Source organism: Lichenostomus cassidix, unplaced genomic scaffold (assembly GCF_008360975.1).
Source record: "Lichenostomus cassidix isolate B80296 unplaced genomic scaffold, HeHo_3.0 HiC_scaffold_44, whole genome shotgun sequence".
NCBI lineage: Eukaryota > Metazoa > Chordata > Aves > Passeriformes > Meliphagidae > Lichenostomus > Lichenostomus cassidix.
In genome coordinates this window covers 646,255-667,420 of record NW_028148053.1, presented here as the reverse complement: position 1 = coordinate 667,420, position 21,166 = coordinate 646,255, and the positions used below count along the sequence as shown (strand labels likewise).

The 21,166-nt window shown below is 48.4% G+C and overlaps 2 protein-coding genes across 2 annotated transcripts in view; one reads left to right on the top strand and one right to left on the bottom strand.

Annotated features, from left to right (window-relative positions):
• Window positions 1-280, top strand: part of LOC146420189 (serine/threonine-protein kinase pim-1-like) — a 70,029-nt gene extending 69,749 nt beyond the window's left edge. The window contains exon 11 of the mRNA XM_085048536.1: window positions 33-280. The gene's annotated coding sequence lies outside the window, so the exon portion shown is untranslated. The remainder of the gene's footprint in view (window positions 1-32) is intronic.
• The window catches only part of LOC146420171 (uncharacterized), a 482,891-nt gene that overhangs the window by 164,540 nt on the left and 297,185 nt on the right, over window positions 1-21,166 (bottom strand). The window contains 1 exon segment of the mRNA XM_085048543.1: window positions 10,703-11,203. Coding sequence (XP_084904669.1) covers window positions 10,703-11,203 — 501 coding nt within the window.

Sequence of the window (21,166 nt, the reverse complement as noted above, 5' to 3'; positions counted from 1 at the left end):
ATCAAGTTTTGGTTTTTTTTCCCCTGAAACAGAAAACCTGTCCTAAAAAAGAAATGTCCTTTGCTCCTGGTTCTCATGTGAAGCAGCTCCCTTCCCTCTGGCCCCGGGGCTTGGGGCACTGTCAGCACCTGCTGCTTCAGCCACTGCTTCTGCTGGCATTGAGAGCAACAAGCAGATTGTGGCTGATCCCGAGGGAGCAGCAGCAGGGCCTGGAGCTGATCCCTGAGTCTGGGGCAGGGCTGGACAAATGACCCCACAGCAGCAGCAGCAGCAGCAGCAGGAAATGGAGGTGACTTTGAGCACAGCCCCTGCCACTCTTGCCTCCTGTTTGCAGTGGTGTCACAGCAGCCTGAGGCACCTGGGAGCCCTCAGTGCCACCAGGGACTTGAGATGGCAGGCCCTGGGCTCCTGGAGGTTGTGCAAGGAACGGAGCTGGGCACTCCCTGTCCATATGGAGCTTGCAGATGGAAAAGGCTGCTGTGCCCAGGCAGCTCCAAGGGCAGAGAAATGAGGCTCTAGAGCACTTGATCTGGGCCAGTTCCACAGTCCTGGGCAGCAGCCAGCAGCAGAGGGGGAACAGAGGGCACAGCAAGAGGAACAAAAGCAGTCAAGTGCAGAGACTGGAGAGAGCCACACCTGGCAGAAGGAACAGCTGCTTCCTTGCACTCTTGAAGAAAGCTCTTGGCTCTTTCAGAGCACTGAAAGGTGTGAAGGGCAGAGAGGAGGCAACACCAAACAATGTTCCTGTTTTCACACCCTCCCCTCTCAGTGTCCAGAAGGAATTGGATGAACTGTATTCTTCTCTCTGAGTCATCTCCTTCAGCATGAGCAGCTTAGCACCAGGAGCTAAAGGAGCTGAAGCCTTAGGCCTCAAGAGCTGACCAAGAGGGAACTTTCTGAGCAAATTAATGCTGCTAACATGGACCAAATAATGCAAAAGGTAGAATTCTGGAATTATAGAATCCTTTCTGTTGGAAAAGACCTCTGAGCTCATCAAGCCCAGCCGTTCACCCAGCACTGTCAGCCCAGCACTAAACCACATCCCTGAAGTGCCAAGGTCTGAACAAGAGGCCTGACTGAGGCCTGAACAACAGGCCCTGAGCCAAAGGTGACCTCTCCATCAACCTTCCAACCAAAGGTTATCTTTGTATCCACTCATTACTGAAATATCATGATCATGCTAATGCATGATCATTAGCATTGTGATAGATGTGTGCACTCATTAGTGAATCATGTATTGACTTTTCTGTATTTAGAAGCTAAACAAGGTCATGAAATCCAACATCTGACCTGGTTTGGGGCTGTATGGTCAAAGTCAAATCTCTTGGTTCCTCCTTGAGCCCTGGCCAGGCTTTGGGAGAAACCAAACAGCAGAATGAATCCAGCTGTTTCTGCACTGGAAGTGCTGTCAGTTTGTTTGTTCAGCACTCTCCAAGCTGGGCCCTCTCACAGTGAGGTTGGAGCCTCACCTGTGGCTGGACACAGCTGCAGGAATTCCCAGTGTCCAGAGTGGCTCTGCAGTCCTTGGCTGTGACAGCTTCCCCAGCTGATGTGTGGGGCTGGGTGATGGTAAAGTCTGAGGGTAACTGGTGATGGATCTTTCTAAATTATTATAGGCACTCTTTTGTGGTGATGATTCGGTGCATTGTTGATGAGCTTCTACTTTTGTGATAATTTGCTAATGATCATGTGCTTTGCTGAGCTTCTCCTTTTGTAATTCTTTGCACTTTTGAATTATATAAATTATGCCAATTATATAAATTATGCCAATCCTTCAGTTGGTGTCTGTGTCTTTGGTGCTGACCCTGACCACCAGCAAAACAGGATCCCCTCCTACCTAAGTGTTCCCTGGGAAGACAAAAACCATCACTCCAAATATCACCCCTTCCTCCTTTCCCCCCCACTTTATACACTGAGCGTGATGTCCTGTGGTCTGGGATATCCCCAGGGTCAGTTGGGTCACCTGTCCCCCTGTGTCCCCTCCCAACCTCCCCCACACCCCCAGCCCCTCCCCAGCGTGGCCAGACGAGGGGCAGGAAAGGCCTTGGCTCTGTGCAAGCTCAGTGAGAACAAAACCATCTGTGTGTGATCAACCCTGTGCTCAGCACAGCCCCAAAGCACAGCCCCAAGGAAGCCCTGGGAAGGAAATTCCCTCTGCCCCACCCAAAGCAGCACCCCATGGCCATCCAGCATCACCACGGCTCCACAGGCTCCTTTCTGACCATGACAATCCCCATCCCAGCAGGGCAAAGGTTGTTTGCAATGGACCCAACCTCAGCAAAGTGTCTCCTGCAGGTTGTCCTGGCCTTGGAGAGTAGGAAGGGGGTTCTGTGCTGGTTGCCATGGCAACCTCTGGACCAGTGATGCCCTATGGGCGTTGCCATGGCACCCGAGCCCAGCAGTGTCTCAGTGCAAGTGTCCCTGGCATCAGTCCCTCCAAGGGGTTTCCATGGCAACTGCCATGACAGGTGACCCAGGTGTGGTGTCCCAGTGATTGTTGCCATGGAAACAGTCCCCAGCACTGACCCTTTCTGTCAGGCTGACCTGGCCTTTGGCCCTGGCACTGGGCTTTGCTGCTGGTTCCACGGCACCTGCCCAGCCAGCGCGGCACAGGGCAGGTGGCCATGGCACAAACCCCAGCCATGGATCCCCTGTGGCTCTGGGCAGTGACACCAGCCCTGAGCAATGGGCTGCTGCCGTGGGCTCAGTGAAGTGGCCATGGCAACAGCCCCTTGCAGTGGCCCACTGCAGGTTGGCATGAGAATCCAGCATCACAGCTGGCCCAGGGCAGGGCTGCAGTGCCCTTCCCAGCAGCCTGTCTGCACACAAGCACTTCCAGGGCTCTCTGCATTTCCCTTCCCCTCACTCTCGGCTCACTCACACACCTCTCGACAATCCCCTTGGTGCTTTGAGCTGCAAGGAGTTCAAAGCTTGTCTGCCCTTCAGCAGTTGGTCTAACTCTGCCTTCAGCCAACTCTGGATTAGGGTTTATTGTAGAACTTCCTGTGTGTCTAAAATATTCCTTGCATGGTTCTGCTTTGGGGAAGGGGAACCTCCTTGGTGGCAGCTTGGGCTTGGCACACACTTGAGGACAGTGTCTGTTTTCAGTGGGGAAACTCAGGAGCTTGAGATTGCTTCAAGAAATAAAGTATGAAAACCCCTCTTTGCTTGAATGCAGCCAGTTGTGCAAGCAAAGCAGGTCCCAGGTGAGTGAGGAGAGACAGGATTGGGTTGGGCTTTGAGGACCAGGGTTGTCCCCACTCAGACATCAAGGCACAGCTTCTCTGACCAAGCCAGACCTCCTTAGGGAAGACCCTGGATCAATGTCAGTCATAGAATGCTGCAATCACCTCTTCTCTACAGGGAAAAAGAAGCCCTTTAAAGTAGGAATTTGGATTTATTAGACACTCCTTGAAATATCTCTCCATAACTATAAAAAACTCCAATTTTCTAATGAACTGCATTAGACCAGAGGGAAATCAAGGCAGAGCCATGGTTTGTTAGGAGTCTGGCTCAGCCCAAGGCTTTGTGTGCCAAGGCAGAGCCAGGCAGGACGAAGAACTGTCAGGGAAGGAAGGGCCAGCGAGGTGGGGCAGCCGGGGGATGATGACAGCCTGCAGGGACAGAGGCACAGGGCATGGACAGTGTAGGACAGCCTGGGCTGGAGAGGGCAGAGGGATGTGCAGGAGCTGCAAGGCCCTGACAGAGCCAACTTGTGCAGCACTTTGGCCATGGCTGCTGTCCCTGGCCCTGAGGCCAGCAGGACACAAGTGACCCTTGCAGCCCTGGGGCCTCATGGCCTCCTTGTCCCTGCCCAGCAGCCTGGCAGGGGCCACCCCATGGTCCTGCCCTTGGCATTGCACATCCCCACATCCCAGTGCCCTGGGAAGAGCCCTGAGCACTGAGGGAGGGACAGGATCTGCCTTGCCAGGGGCTGGGGCTCAGGGCTTGGCCCTTTGGATTCATGAAACACATCCAGGTTTGCTCAGCATCAGAGACACCTTTGCCTTGCTTGTCCTCACCTGCCATCACTGCCTGCAGTGTTCTGCTCTCACTGGAACCTGAGGACACTTCCTCTGTTGAGTCTTTTAGTGGAACCCATTTAAACTACAAGGAACTTCAGTGTTTCCATCTCACATTGACTTCTGGAGAAGTTTTTTGCACACACCCTGAGGGACTGAGTCTGATGCAAACAGCACCAAAGCCTCACGAGGGTCATTCCAGTCCCTGTGCTGTTGCTGTGCTGCTGAGCTGGGCTGGGCTCCTGGCACAGAGGAGCTCCTGGCAAGTGGCAGCGCTGCAGAGAGACAGCTTTGCCCAGGAGCAGCTCCTGGGCACAGCCCAGCAGGGCTGGGGCACTGCCAGGCCATCTCAGGGACACCAGCAGGGCACACCCAGAGCTCACAGGTGCTCAGCATTGGCAGGGGCTGTGCCATGGCCCAGAGGGGCTGTGTCATAGCCATGGGCACCTCTGGGGCTGTGTCAGGGAGCCACAGAGCAGCTGTGATGTCAGAAAGGGGCTGTGTGACATCACAGAGTGGGGTGTGTGAGGTCACACATTGGGCTATGACACCACAGAGCTGGTTTTGAGAGGTCATGGAGCAGCTACATCATCATGGAGGGGGTGGTGTGACATCACAGAGTTCACTGTGACATCACAGTGTGGCTGTATGACCTCAGAGCAGAATGTGTGATTACAGAGTGGTCTGTGTAACATCACTGAGAGGCTGTCTGACATCACAGAGTGGGCAGTGTGACATCACTGACTGGCTTGTGACACCACAGAGCAGGGTGTGATATCCCAGAGAAGGTTGTGATATGTGACATCATGGAGTGGGCTATGGCATCACTGGTTAGTTGTGTGACATCAAAGAGCAGACTGTGACATCAGGGTGGGGCTGTATGACATCATACAGCAGGCTCTGAGCTCACAGAGTGGAATGTGTGACACCACAGGGTGGTGATGTGACATCACAGAGGGGGTTGCAACATCATGGAATGGCTATGTGACATCATAGAGCAGGCTGTGACATCATGGAAAGGCCAGTGACATCACAGGGCAGCTTTATGTGAACATATTGAAGGCACTGTGACATCACAGGGTGGGCTGTGACATCACAGGGTGACTTTATGACATCACAGGGTGGCTGTGTGAGGTCCCTGGGGAGGTCACTCTGCCTCAGCCCCCCTCACAGTTCCCCCAGACAACTCCAATGCTGCTCGTGCACAGCAGGGTCCCCTGTCCCCCCAGGTCCCCCCCTGCCCCCCAGTGCCACAGCCTCCCCCAGAGGATGTTCCACCAGATCGACCCCCAGAGCCTGACATGGGGACAGGGGGGACAGGGCCCTGGGGGGTGGGACAGGGGGGACAGGGACCCCCTGGCAGCGTCCCCGTGTCCCCCAGGAGGAGAGCCTGGCCCAGGCCTTACAAATGAGGGCTTGAGAGCACTTAAAAAATCCCCAGCAAGGGATCAGCAAAAACCAGATTTAATGTCAAGCGACAGCACAACAAAGTTCCTTGGCAAGAGTCACTCTGCTCCTGACTGGACAGTTCAGGCACAACAGGGGAAAAAAGCAACAACAAAACCAAGCAAATCCAGGCAATCAAACCAGAAATTAACTGAGAACTGTCCGTGTGTGTGTGTGTGTGTGTGTGTGTGTGTGTGTGTGTGTGTGACAAAAGGACAGTGAGGGCAAGGATAAAAGGAATATGGCCTAAAAGCTTAACAGCCCTCAAACTTAACAGAACTTAACTTCTACCTTTACCTTGACTTATACCTTAAACTGAACAACTTAGCAGAAGAAAAACCTTCAGCAGCATTTCACTTAGCTCATACCTGATGACTGAACCTTACTTACCGTTATGTGTTAGGTCTCAAAAACCAGTCAGAGACGTAGAGCTAATTAAAGAATTTATTAATTGAGCAAGCAGATAGCAGCCAAGTTACAGCGCTGGACGGGCTAGGCGAGCCTCCCTGCTATGCCTACAGCACCGCACCCGAAGATGGCAAATCATCATTTTTTATAGCTCTCTTTACCCCCTCCCTTGAGTCCCCTCGTGGGTCTTGACTGACAGTCCTTTGGGTGTCTCAATTGGCCGTGGAATTGTCGCTCTCTGCGCTGGTTGGTAGTGATTAGGGGTACACAGGCTTTTGGGGGGGTTTCTTTCTTGCATAGCAGTTAGACTGTGTCCCGTGGGAATTACACAAGCCTTGCTGAGCAGCCTTTCGAAAAGAGTTACAATTGTTGCAAACCTTCAGCAGAACGGTTTGGCTCTAAAACAGGAACTCTTTCTTTTAAAGCAAAACTGAAAAGCAGAGCTTACCAAAAGCAAGGAATTAAAACTTATTTTCTAAACGATTTCATGAACTATACCTATTGTAATTTATAACATTAACCTTGACTTATACCTTAAACTGAACAACTTAGCAGAAGAAAAACCCTAAGCAGCATTTCACTTAGCTCATACCTGATGACTGAACCTTACTTACAGGCCTAACTCACTCAGATATCCAAGGCACTTCAACACCTCCCAGAGCAGCATTTCTCCCCCATTTGCAGAGCACAGGCACACGTGTGTGCACACAGACAGAAAGAGGCAGTGCCAGGCAGCTGTCAGAAATTGCCCTGGAGGCCAGGGAAATGCTCACTGCGGATGCTTTTGCATCTCCCCAGCAGGCGAAGGGTTGAGCCTCGAGCAGTGGGGGGATCGGCCCAGGGTCCCTCGTTGTTCGGGGATGCCCCGAGTGCAGCAAACGGGAGAGTTCCCGGCTCGGAGAGGCACCACTCAGAGGGAGCTCACTGCTCCAGGAGAGCTCCAAGGGGCTCATTTTGGAGCCCTGTTCATAGGGCCCCAAGAGATGGGCTTTAGTGACAGCAATGTTTCATCCTGGCTGCACTTCGCATCAACAGCTTTCTTTGACACTGTGAGAACGGGGATGTTGTGCCATTGAGGGGAGAAAAACAGTTCCCAAGGCTGCTCCTAAAGCAACCAGGAGCTGGTTGGACAGCAGCAGTGGCTGGGAGCAGACAGGGTTTGTGATCAGCTGCAGAGGAGCTGAGCCCAGGGGCTGTTGGCCAAGGCTGAGGCCTAACGAGCATTTCTCAGATCGCAGGGCAGCCTGAGAAGGGGAGGGAGGAATGCACCACCCCAGGGCCCCATGGAACTGAGGAGACCATGGTGACACTGTGGGGCCTTGTGGGACCGAGGGACCATTGTGACACTGCTGAGCCTCATGCAATGATGGAGACCACTGTGACATTGCAGGGCCTCATGGAAGCAAGGGGACCATAGTGACTGTGTGTGGCTCCATGGAACCAAGGGACCATTGTGACACTGCAGGGCTTGTGGAACCAAGAGGCAATTTGACACTGCTGGGCCTCATGGAAGCAAAGGGGCCATTGTGACCCTACAGGACCTCATCAAACCAAGAGGCCACTGGGACACTGCGGGGCCTTATAGAACCAAGAGTCCATTGTGACACTGCGGAACCACAGGAGACCTTTGTGACACTGTGAGACACCGTGGAGCCAAAGGTCCCTTGTGACATTGCAAGGCCTCATGGAACCATGGAGAGATGATTAAGAAATGTCACAGCCTCATGGAACCAAGGGGACATTGTGACAGTGCAGGGCTTGTGGAACCAAGAGGCAATTTGACACTGCTGGGCCTCATGAAAGCAAAGGGGCCATTGTGACCCTACAGGACCTCATCAAACCAAGAGGCCACTGGGACACTGCGGGGCCTTATAGAACCAAGAGTCCATTGTGACACTGCGGAACCACAGGAGACCTTTGTGACACTGTGAGACACCGTGGAGCCAAAGGTCCGTTGTGACATTGCAAGGCCTCATGGAACCATGGAGAGATGATTAAGAAATGTCACAGCCTCATGGAACCAAGGGGACATTGTGACAGTGCAGGGCTGCATGGAACCAAAGCTCCATGGTGACAGAGAATGGCCTCATGGAATCAATGGTTTATTGTGACATTGTGGAACAAAAGAAGACCTTTGGGACACTATGAACCACCATGGATGCAAGGGGCCATTGTGACATTACAGGGCCCCATAAAACCAAGGGAACATGGCACAGGTCTGGCTGGTTTGGCCTCCCAGGGGCCACCTGACTGCTTCAGCAAACCTTGACATGTTGAGAGTCACTTCTCGTCTGCCACTGAAACACTGGGGCTCTCTGCTTTCCTTCTTGTGGAAAAGAACTGTCCTTCTCCTCCAGGCCCCCATGGCCAGAATTGGGATTTCACCACCACATTTCCTTCTATCCAGGGATTGTTCCCATAGGAATATTGTCTTGCACTCAGAGTCCACAAACAACTGTAATTCCTTTCAAAGGTCTAATTGAAAGTGTGGTTTGGGGCCTTACACCTGCAATCACCATTCCACAGCCCACATCACACTGCTCCCAGGAGAGCCACAAGCATCCTGTGAGGCCACAGAGCCCCATTCCCAGGCCATGGGAGTCAGGGCTTGGCTGTCCTGCTTGGCACAGCCCAGGCAGGGCTTTCACAGCCACACTCCACAGTTCATTTCCCACCTGGACCTGGTGGTGCCTCTGCGTTCTGCTTTCCCAGCCACAGGGATGCTCTCCTTGTCTGCTCATTCCCCCCACAGTCTCTTGGCAGGGATGGCCTCAGTGGGGGCTGCTGACATCCTCACCAACCTGGAGGTTGCTGCTGAATTTTACTTCTCCAGAGGCTTGTTCAGAGTTCAGATCTTGAGGAATTCAGTGCTCCAGTGCTCATTAACATTCAAAACAGCTTAACAAGTCAAGCTTTTGGGAACAATCTGATTTAAGTTTTCAAACCTTCTGTGATTTCAGAAGTGTATTCAAACCTGGGCTGAGCAGCCAGGGCTGGTAACGGCTGGGGACAGAGGCTGAGGCTGACAAATGTCCTGGGCTCCCTCCCTGCTCTGTCCGTGCCACCAAGGGCACAGAGCAGCCTCCTCTCTCGGCCACTAGCCTGTTTTCCAGCCCTTCCCCAGGCCCTGGCTCTGCCCCACAAGCCCTGGGCTCAGTCCTGCCCCTGCACGCTCACACAGGCTGAGATGGACACTGATGGGTTTCTCTCCCAGCTTCTCTCAGCCCAGCCCAGCTCCCTCCAAGCTCTCCCAGCTGCCCTGAGCTCTCTGCAGCACCAAGGGGCTCTCCCCAGCACAGCCCAGCCAGCTCTGGCCCCACAGCCCTGCTCAGGCCAGGCTGCTCTGGGCAGTGGCCCCACGGCCTCAGCCCCTCTTGATTTAGGAGGGGCTAGAATTTATTTATTTAGGAGAACTAGAAGCTGGATAATAATATTTTTTGAACTGATTTAGAAGGCCCAAGATTGGATAATGATCTACTAAGATTTGCTTTCTGAAGACAATGTATTATTCACTTAATGGTTTTGTGCCTACCTCGTATCACGGAAGATGTAGAGAAGAAAGCCAAATAGTTGAGAAAAACTACTGAGTGTGACTGAACATCCTGCTCTCAGGCCCCAGGACTGGTAAGAGTTAGTTCTAAGACTTGGACTTGGACCAAGAACCAAGGGAGCATGTGCAAGGGAACAGGGTGAAGAGTTCATCCTGAGGAAGACTACTAACTTCATCTTCAGGACCCTCGCCCACAATTAATCTGTGACACTGTGCTTGCGTGAACATATTTAAATGAACTTTGAACTCATTATAATACTAATCGGGGATAAGTAATGAATATGTATAGGAGCATTGTGTAACTTTCTGCATGTGTAACCTGTAACCTAATATAAACGTAGTGAAGTGCTGCTGACGGGGTGCATACCTTTGGAGGGGCTACCCCCCATGCACCCCAGCTGGAATAAACACATACCTACTTCATAACTATTTGAGTTGTGGAATCAATCCGCACCTCACAAGGCTGTCATGGAAACTTGGAAGTGACTACAGCTTAATCCCACTGCGAGAAGGAAGAGAATCTTCTCAGTGAGATGCCATCCAGCCAGATTTAGAAGTAGAACACTAATAAATAATTCAAACATATAATGGTAACAATTATACAAGAAATTAATCCCCATATCCCAACACACAGCATCACACAAAAAGGATGAACCCCCTTTTTCTTTATTGTCTCAAGGCTCATGAGAAATAATCCTGTTATATAACACCCAAAAACCCACTCAGGAACAAGTTTCCCTCCCTTCATCACCCCCAACCTTTGACTGTCTCCTTCCAGACCCTGCCCCACACTCCCAATCTCCACCCAAACCCATCATACCCCTCCTGGACATCAAGACCCCCTTCCCAAGCCCTATTTCCACCATTCCACCCCTTCAATTCCCATCCCACCCATCCTGCCCCACCCAATGCCCATCTCACCTCTCCGGAACAGCATCCCACTTTGCCCAATCCCCTTCCAATGTCATCCCACCCTGAGGGGCTGTGGAATTGAGTCATTTTGGGCAGCGATTGACCCACTGTGGGGTGAGATTGAGTACTTTTCAGTGGAATCGAGTGGTTTTGAGGTACTGCATGAACCCTCTTGGCTTTTCAAATACAAAATGGTGAAAGAAACTGTACCAAATACCCCTGAAGCACCAAATCATCCAGAATAGCTCCCAAACACAAAACACCCCTCCCAAATAGCAGTAAAACCATGAGGCTTTAGGTAATAAGGCTGGAGCAGAAGACAAAGCTCTTCCTGCAGTCGGGGCTTGTGTAGGGCTTCTCTTACTGGTGGCTCCGTTGGTGTTTGGTCAAGTGAGAGCTCTGGGTGAAGCTCTTCCCACACTCAGGACACTCATAGGGTCTCTCCCCAGTGTGGATGCGCCAGTGCCTGATGAGGTGGGAGTTTTGCTTGAAGCCCTTCCCACAGTCAGGGCAGCGGAAAGGCCTCTCCTCTGTGTGAATACGCTCATGGAGGAGGAGGCTGGATGAGGTCTGAAACCTCTTCCCACACGCGGGACACTCGTAGGGCCTCTCCCCTGTGTGGATCCTCTGGTGGACGATCAGGGAAGAGCTGTCTCCGAAGTTCTTTCCACATTCCCCACACTCATAGGGCCGTTCCCCAGTGTGGATCGTCTGGTGGACAATCAGGGAAGAGCTGTCTCTGAAGCTCTTTCCACATTCCCCACACTCATAGGGCTTCTCCCCAGTGTGGATCATCTGGTGGCGGATCAGGTGAGAGCTTCTCCTGAAGCTCTTCCCACATTCCAAGCACTTGTAGGGCTTCTCCCTGGTGTGAAGCTGCTCATGGGCCACCTGTTCATAGCTCTGGCTTGATCGCTGGCCAATTTCCTGGTACAGGGTGGGTCTTTGCTCCTCACAGCACCCTGGGCTCGGTTTGGAGCCTCTTCTCGTGTGGGATCTCCAGGGCTTTTCCTCCCCGTTGGACTCCTGCACCATGGAGCCATTTAAATCGGCCTCTTCCATGAGGTCCTTCAGGGAGGACTTGTCCTCTATGGTGTCCATTCCCAGCTCATTGCCTGGAGGAGGAAACACAAGGAGAGGATTTAGGATTTTCCTCCACACCAGAGGGAAGGGGAAGGAGATCCCCCCAATCCATTCTTGGCATGATATTGTCAGCAGCAGGGCTGTCCTGCAGCTGGGGGTGATGCTGGGCTGGGAGATGGAGGAGAAGAGAGGGGGAAAAGGGGCAGTGACTTCCTTCTCACCTGCCTGGCTGTCCTGGGGCATCTTCCTCTTCCTTACTGCCTTCTCCTCCATCCAGCCAAGGTTTGACAATGGGAAATCCTGGTTTGGGGGAAAAAACAAGGTGTGAGCACATTGGATTTGAAGGTCCCCCTGCTCGAGTCCCTTTCTAGAAGTCACCGGGCATCTGGTGTCCATAAAAACCTCCAAAACTCCAAGATTAAAAAAAAACCCAAACAAAAAAAACCCCAAAAACAATCCCATGAGTTCCTGTTGCAAAACTATGAATAAAAACTTTAGTAGTAGTCATGCTAAGGCTTGGAGGGATCAGTAGGCCTGAGTGTAAACACTGTTGTGTAGCGAAGTTGCCAGTAGCGATCAAAAGGATCAATAGAGCATACTGATGAGGGGAGAAAGACTTGTCTAAGGAATGTAGCTATAGAACAGTTTGTTTATTTAAGTAATCTGCTAAGTGGAGTGTGTGACTTATCTAATAGGGTGTAGTAGATTAATGATGATAAAGAATGTTCAGTTAACGAAAAACAAAGTCACAATGTAATCATAAATCAGGTAGATGTGTCTAGAAATCAAATTCGTTAAGATGAAGCAATTTGGAAAGAAAACATATATATACTCAGTGATTTGTAGCAGGTTTGGGGCTCTGACTTTGGACATTAGTCCTCAGGTCCCCAGGGCCCTCAATAAAGCACCGCATAAAATAACTTCGGTTGTTTTGTGTTTCCTCGGTTCGGGCAACAGTTTCTGGCGACCGCGGCAGGACTCCGAAGGTGGCTGGGGCGGTTCACGTCCTGATCTACTCCACGCCGGCACCGGGTGATTCTCGGGGAGTCATCGGTTCGTGCCCGACACCCGCGCCTGTCGGACAACTGCAGGAGGTAAGCCCGTAAGGTGCTTTATTTGTTTAATACTGGGTACCTGCCCATAAGACGAGGCGGCGAACCTCGCAGGGTTGGGTTATAGACGTCTTGGGGATGCCTAGGCGCTGACCATAAGACGGAGCGAAAGCTACGCAGGTTCAGCACTTGCCCCTCGCGGCGACGAGAAGTGGCAAGTTGGTTGGTTTGGTTGCTGTCCTCTTTCTATACTTGGTGCTGTTGAAATCTGTATTCTCTGCATGTTACCTGTTATTCTCTGCATGTTACTTTCTGTTTTGCTATGATGCCTTTTAAAACCTTTAAAGCATTGGTGCAAGCTAATGGTAAAGTACCGGGGAACACCCCATTAGGATGCTTGCTGGGAAGATGGAAAAGTGCTGGGTTTTACCAGGACTTAAGTAAAGGAAAAATGATAGATTTTTGTAATCATGTGTGGCCTCTCTATGCTTCTGAGGGGGGACCGGAATGGCCTGTCAATGGTACTGTTGATGAGAACATAATTAATTCATTGATGTATTATCTAAGGGATAATGAGAAATGGGATGAGGTACCTTATTTGGATTTGTTCCGTTATTTGGGGTCTAAAACAGAATGGCAAAAGGAGTGTGGTATGCTATTGTTGCAAGCGGGGACTGATGAAAATGAATGTATTGGGTGCAAAGCGCGTGAAACCTGTGTGAAATGTGCAGTACGGTTTTCTAGTCAAGGTGAAGATTTATCTTTAATGGTTGCCCCCCCTTGTCCTGTTCCCTCTGCTGCGCCGTGCAGAAGTGGGGAGGGAGACATAGATGATAGTGATACTGATGAGGATGAGACTAATGAGGAAAATAATATACAATCCCCGGAAGGACTTGGAGTAAGTCATACCTCAGTCACCCTCCGTCCCCAAACTCCTTCCCCAAGCTCCCGAAGCATACAAAGAACCCCCATAGCGGCACAGACTAGACAGGGAAGGCGGAATCAAGAGGAACCCCGAATGATAGCCCCCTTAAGGGAAGCCATGGGCCCCCGTGGTGAGAAAGTTATTATTAAAGTACCTTTTCTCCAGGGGATTTGGTGATTTGGAAACAATCAGCTGGGAGTTATCGGGAGGACCCCGAACGGGTGGCCAGGGTGGTGAAGATGATAATTAAAACTCAGAATCCGGATTGGAATGATTTACAAGTGTTATTAGATACATTAATGGATTCTACAGAAAAAGAGATGGTCTTACGAGCAACCAAAGAACGAGCTAGGGAACAACTCCGGTTACGATTGATAATGGGGGAAACAATAGATCAATTGGTCCCTGGGGATGATCCAGAGTGGGATCCAAATGAGTTAGAAGGTTTACAGAGGTTAAAAAGGTATCAGGAATTATTGATTGAAGGCGTCCGGACTGGGATGCCTAAAACCCTAAATTGGTCTAAGCTATACTCAAAACAAGAAAAGAATGAATCCCCTTCAGCATTTTTAGAGAGACTTAAAGAGGCAGCACGGCGTTTCACTAGTTTGGATGTGGAGAAGGAAGAAGGTCAGTTACAATTGGCATTGTTGTTTATGGGACAGTCACAAGAGGATATTAGGAAAAAGTTGCAGAAATTAGAAGGGGAAGACACACGACGCTTAGATAAGCTGTTGGAGGTAGCTTGGAAAGTTTATAATAATAGAGAAAAGGAAACGGCTAAACGACAACAAGCCGGAATTCTTGCAGTAATTCAGCAGTCTGCGGTTCGGGGGGGGTTAAGGGGCCGGGGAAGGGGAGGAAGGGGAATTGGACAGGGAAGGGGAGGATTCGCTCGGGGGAGAGGAGGATTTTTAGTTGCAGGGATGAGCCAGGGTAGACAGGAACAGTTGGGTCCTAATCAGTGTGCATTTTGTCGTCAATTCGGACACTGGAAGAACGAGTGCCCTGTACGAAATGGGATAGGGATGAGTAATGTAGGGTTGATGGGAGGTTTCCCCGTACTGCCGGTAGATGGTGCCCAGACACAAGCACAGGCAATGATGTTAGGAAACTATAGGGATCAAAGCAGACTAGACCGGGATCTGAAGGTGATAATAGAAATAGGCGGACAGGAGCAGGAATTTATGGTTGATACAGGGGCTACTCACTCAGTTTTAAATAAACGGTTGGGACCCATAAGTGACACAACTATACAGGTAATAGGAGCTACAGGACAATTGGAGGAAAGGCCTTTTCTACAACCCCTTAATTTAAAATTCGGAGGAAAGGAACTGGATCATCAGTTTTTGTATATGCCAAACTGCCCTCAGCCTCTGTTTGGACGGGATTTGCTGTCTCTATTAAATGCTAAAATTATATTTGAACAGGGTCAAGTTAAATTGGAAATTCCGGATGAAGAAATCGGGAAAATATTTGCAATAAAGGAAATGGACCCGGCACCGATCCCAACAGAGATTGAACATGCAGTGGTACCCTGGGTTTGGGAGGTGGGAACTCCGGGAAAATCAAAGGTTGCCCAGCCGGTGGTAGTTGAGCTAAAAGAAGGAGCTAAACCGGTTAGGATAAAACAGTATCCCATTAAAGCAGAGGCTCGGCAGGGAGTAGCTCCGCTGATAGCACAGTTTACAGTGCAAGGATTATTAAAGGAATGTGAATCAGAGTATAATACTCCTATATTCCCGGTGAAGAAACCAAATGGTAAGTATAGATTAGTTCAAGATTTAAGGGCTATAAACGAGATAGTTAAAGACATTCACCCGGTGGTTGCCAACCCTTACACATTGTTAACATCTGTATCGGAACGATTTAAATGGTTCACTGTGATTGATTTAAAGGATGCCTTCTTCTGCATCCCACTGGCAATAGAGAGCATGAAGTATTTTGCCTTTGAATGGGAAGAACCAATGACAGGAAGGAAGAAACAGCTCACCTGGACCAGACTGCCTCAAGGATTCAAAAACAGCCCTACCATCTTTGGTAATCAATTGGCAAAGGAATTAGAAGAATGGAAAATGACTCAGGTGAGAGAATCTCCATATTCTTATGTAGTATTGCAGTATGTAGATGATATTCTTTTGGCCACAGAAGACAAGAAGGTATGCCTCCGATTAACTGTTGCATTATTGAATATGTTGGGGCAAGCAGGATACAAGGTATCCAAGGAAAAAGTACAACTGGTCAGAGAAAGTGTCCTGTACCTAGGATGTGAGCTAACACAAGGCCTCAGACGTTTGGGGGTTAACAGAATTGAAGCTATATGCTCCATTCCACTCCCTAGAAATCACCAGGAGTTAAGATCCTTTCTGGGAATGGTTGGATGGTGCAGGCTATGGATTCCGAATTTCGGCCTGATAGCAAAACCCCTATATGAGGCTCTAAAAGAATCCCAATTGAAATGGAATCCAAACAGGGAGAAGGCGTTCCAGGATTTGAAACAAGCATTAAAAGAAGCCCCGGCCTTGGGGTTGCCAGATTTAAACAAAGACTTTCAATTATATGTGAATGAAAGGCAGAAACTAGCATTGGGAGTTCTAACCCAGAAGTTGGGATCCTGGAAGAGGCCTGTGGGATATTTCTCCAAACAACTGGACACTGTAAGTACCGTTTGGCCGTCATGCTTGCGGGCCGTTGCGGCTACGGTACTTCTCATTCAGGAAGCCAGGAAACTTACCATGGGAAAAAGAATGACGGTGTATGTTCCCCACATGGTACTAGCTGTCTTGGAGCAAAAGGGGGGTCATTGGCTATCTTCCAGTAGAATGCTGCAGTATCAAGCTATTCTAAGAGAACAAGATGACATAGAACTCCAAACGACTAATCATATTAATCCAGCAGAGTTTCTCCACAGTGAGATGGAAGAACATGAGCTCTCCCATGACTGTGTGGAAGTGGTTGAACAAGTTTATTCGAGCCGACCGGATTTGAAGGATGAACCCCTGGATGCTCCAGACTGGGAATTATTTACCGATGGTTCCAGTTTTATGGAAAACGGTACCAGGTATGCGGGATATTCAGTGGTTACAGTTACTCGAGTTGTGGAGGCACAAGCCTTGCCACCAGGTACGTCAGCCCAAAAGGCTGAGATCATTGGACTCACTCGAGCCTTGATATTGAGCACTGGGAAAACGGTAAATATTTGGACTGATTCCAAGTATGCCTTTGGTGTGGTGCATGTTCACGGAGCACTATGGAAAGAAAGAGGACTTCTTAATTCCCAAGGGGCTGTAATAAAACATCGCACAGAAGTGTTAGCATTGTTGGATGCTGTACACCGACCAGAGCGAGTGGCCGTTATGCATGTCCAGGGACATCGGAATGAAGAAGGAAAAATCTACCAAGGTAATCATTTAGCAGATGTAACTGCAAAGCAGGCAGCTCGTCAAGTATGGACTCAGATGGCTCTCATACCAACTAAGGTAAACCCTGTTACACCTTATATGCAACAAGCTCCAAAGTATTCACAGGATGATGAGAAACCAGCCATGTTATTGAAAGCTCGGAAAGGAGCAACAGGATGGTACACAACCAATACAGGACAAGTAGTTGTTCCCATACAGATAATGAAAGCCATCCTCATAGCTGAACATAACAAAAGTCATTGGGGAGCAGAAGCATTGGTAAAATTTTTGAAGAATGAAATAATTTCCAATCAGATGTTAACGTTGGCAAAACGGGTGAATGCAATGTGCCCAGTCTGTTTAAAGAATAATCCTATTGTCAGGAAACAGATTCAGATGGGAAAATTACAAGTAGGACCAGAACCGGGAGATTATTGGCAGGTGGATTTTTCAGAATTACCCAAAGCACAAGGGTATAAATATATCCTGGTGTATGTGTGTACTTTTTCAGGGTGGCCAGAGGCCTTTCCATGTAGGACTAATCAGGCAAAAGAAGTAGTGAAAACTCTCTTGAAAGAGATAATACCCAGATTTGGAGTACCTTTGGGGTTGTCATCAGATAGGGGTCCTCACTTCATTGCTAATATTGTGCAGGATGTAGCACGGATGTTAGATATTGCTTGGAATCTCCATACTCCTTGGAGACCGCAATCTAGTGGGCAAGTAGAAAGAATGAATCAAACTTTAAAGGGCCAAATTAAGAAAATCTGTCAAGAAGCCAAAATACAATGGCCTCAGGCTTTGCCACTTGCTCTCCTCCGACTTAGAATTAAGCCAAGGGAAAGGTTAGGCGTGAGCCCCTATGAGATACTATATGGAAAACCTTACCATGCAACTATTTTAAAAGGAGACCCGCATGTGGTAGGGGATCAGGCAGTATATAATTATGTTGTTTCTCTGCAGAGAGTTCTCAGTGCCTTGCGTGGAACCCTGCAGTGGAACAGACCTCTTCCACTGGAAAACCCTGTGCATGATGTTCAACCAGGAGACCAAGTATACGTGAAGAACTGGTTCACAGACCCACTGAGAGAATCATGGGACGGCCCGTATCAGGTGATACTAACAACATTCACAGCAATCAAAGTGGCCGGAATCGACTCCTGGATACATTACACGCGAGTCAAGAAGATGCCAACTCAGTGGGAATCCCAAGTCGTGTCCCCCACGCGATTGATTTTACGAGCAAAATGAAAATTGTAATTGCTGTATTTCTGGTTATGTTAAAAATATTACCCGTTGATGAACATGTACTTGTCACTGTTTCAGATCCTGTAATCGGAGCAATGGAAGGAATGACTGTAAACTTGACTTGTGAAATCACTGATGACCAGGGAGCTGGAGTCGATGAGATAAGTACATATTGGAGAAAAGAGCAAACACTCACTAATGTTATCAATAGTACATTTTGGGATAAGGACACACAAAGAGGCAATACCACATTACAGCTTACCAACATTAGCATGGAAAGTGCTGGGATATATACATGTCTGGTAAAAATTAGGTGGAGTTTTGATTATAAACGAATCGCACTAGGGGTTATGACATGGCAAAGCAACTCGGCAATAAAAGTCTCACCTTACCAAGCATCAGTTGACATGTGGGATGGTCCACCCTCAAAAATAAATTGCTCATTCACAGCCCAACATGAATGTAGCAGCATGTTCACGGTTACTTGGTGGAAATTAGCTAGACGGATAATGTGGGAAAGGCCGGAAGGAAAGAGTGACCTGCAGGCAGGAAGCGATAGTGGAATTGGATGGTTAAATGATACTCAGGCACGTGTAGGGAAAAATGAGGGATTATATCTCTGTGTGATAAGCTGTGGTTCTATGATGGGGTACGGGAAGAGAGAAGTACGAGGAAAAAGTCATCTAATGGATGGGTTAAGACCTATCCATGGAATCTACCAGGCAGTCCGTGGTACTTCTGTAGTTTTAGTTTGCCAACCAGAGCGTGGAATTGTTTTCTCTGAGTTCGGATGGTGGTTTAAGAAAGGAAATGTCCAGGAAGGGGGGAAATACCAATTAGAGAAGCGATTAGGAGGCATGTTAACTTTAGTGATACAGGATGTTCAACCAGAGGATGAAGGGACATATTGGTGTTGGATTGCCCAAGATGCATGGTGGACACACGCTGTGACTTTGGTATCCCTTACTAGGGCACGAATAAATAAAAGAAGAATTAGAGATGTTGAAATTGGAAATAAAACCTGGGTTTTTCACCATAACCCAGAACAAGAAAACTTAATTGTAGGTTTAATTCGAGACTTTGGAGAAATGCAGAATGTTTCTAAAATCACTGCTTGTTTACCTCTGCCTCGAGCAGCGGGAGAACCAATTCCATGGGGAATAGTTCCCGTCACTGATTTGCCTGAGGCATATGTAAATGTAACTTGGAGCTGTAGATTGGTTCCTAATGAGTACTATGACTGGAAAGAGGGTTGTATGTTGGTCCGGAGGGTTACTGAACACCAATGCAGGCAGATGCCAGGATATTATGCATGGCTGACAACATCGAAAGGTAATAAGTGTGTTGTTTCAGGGCCTGTTTCAGAACCGTGTAACAAAGTGACTCTCAAGGAACAAAAGATTAGAGAGGAAGAAGTCTGTCAAAATGTTACCCAGACTCAGTCTTTAGAAGACGAATGGGGAACAATTTGGGGACCAAGCCTTTTAGAAACATATAGCTACTTAGGACAAGTTAATTGGTGCATACAATGGACAGGAAGTAAAAACCAGACTTACACTGAGGTAATGAACCTCCAGACTACCAAACGGGAGAAGAGGGACCAAAAAGACATTTGGAATTGTACCCAAGTAATCACATGCGACACACCAAAAGATAAAATAGGGCTCGTACCAGTAAGAGTCTTGCTAAAATGGGGATGTGAATGTCGAGGATACAACCACACAATTACAGACCAAATTCAAGGAGATAAAAATGGGAAGAGAAACATCAGTTGTAAATCTACTACTATCAGAAGTCCAGGAAACCTAGTTTGGGTTATGGGGCATGGCAAGTGGACCACCCATATGCCAATAGATGGGCCTGTCACACAAATTACTTTAGGAATTCCGACCTTATGTCCGTTTTGGAAACAGTCTAATTTGACTCGACAATCAGCTAGGACTAAACGAGACGTGGATGATGAAAACGAATGGCATGAGCCAACCAGTGGAGTTAAATTCGGGTGGGCTTTGGAATCCTTGTTTGCACCTGTAGCTTCATATCGGAACAGGAATATGCTCTACAAACTAATGGGGCAGACTGAAAGATTGGCAGCAGCCACTAAGAAAGGATTTAAAGATTTCAATATTCAGTTACAGGCTACCACAAGAATGACATTACAAAATAGAATGGCTCTTGACATGCTCTTACTGAAGGAACATGGAGTGTGTGGATATTTGAGCCAGAGAATTGATCATTGTTGCATCCATATCCCAAATGTAACTATTGATGTGGAAAAGGACATTTCACAATTAGAACAAATAGAAGACAAAACAAAAGATCTCGAAAGGGAAGCAGAACATAATTGGATTGGAGAAGTGTTTAGCTCTTTAGGACTCCAGGTGTCTGGATGGATATCATCGGTGATTCAGTATGCGATAATGTTTTTGATTTTGATTCTAATTATTTTTGGAGTTTATAAATGTATTTTAGGAACCATTGGAAGGGAGCGCCTACATACCCGAAGGCTGATCAATGCAATGACCAGGAATGCAACGTCTTCCACACCTCCTCCAGCAAATAGAGAAGAAAGACTTTGAGATTTGAGCATCCTTGCAACTTGGAAATTGAAGAATGCTCAAAAGGGGGGACTAACTTGTTGCAAAACTATGAATAAAAACTTTAGTAGTAGTCATGCTAAGGCTTGGAGGGATCAGTAGGCCTGAGTGTAAACACTGTTGTGTAGCGAAGTTGCCAGTAGCGATCAAAAGGATCAATAGAGCATACTGATGAGGGTAGAAAGACTTGTCTAAGGAATGTAGCTATAGAACAGTTTGTTTATTTAAGTAATCTGCTAAGTGTGTGACTTATCTAATAGGGTGTAGTAGATTAATGATGATAAAGAATGTTCAGTTAACGAAAAACAAAGTCACAATGTAATCATAAATCAGGTAGATGTGTCTAGAAATCAAATTCGTTAAGATGAAGCAATTTGGAAAGAAAACACATATATACTCAGTGATTTGTAGCAGGTTTGGGGCTCTGACTTTGGACATTAGTCCTCAGGTCCCCAGGGCCCTCAATAAAGCACCGCATAAAATAACTTCGGTTGTTTTGTGTTTCCTCGGTTCGGGCACCAG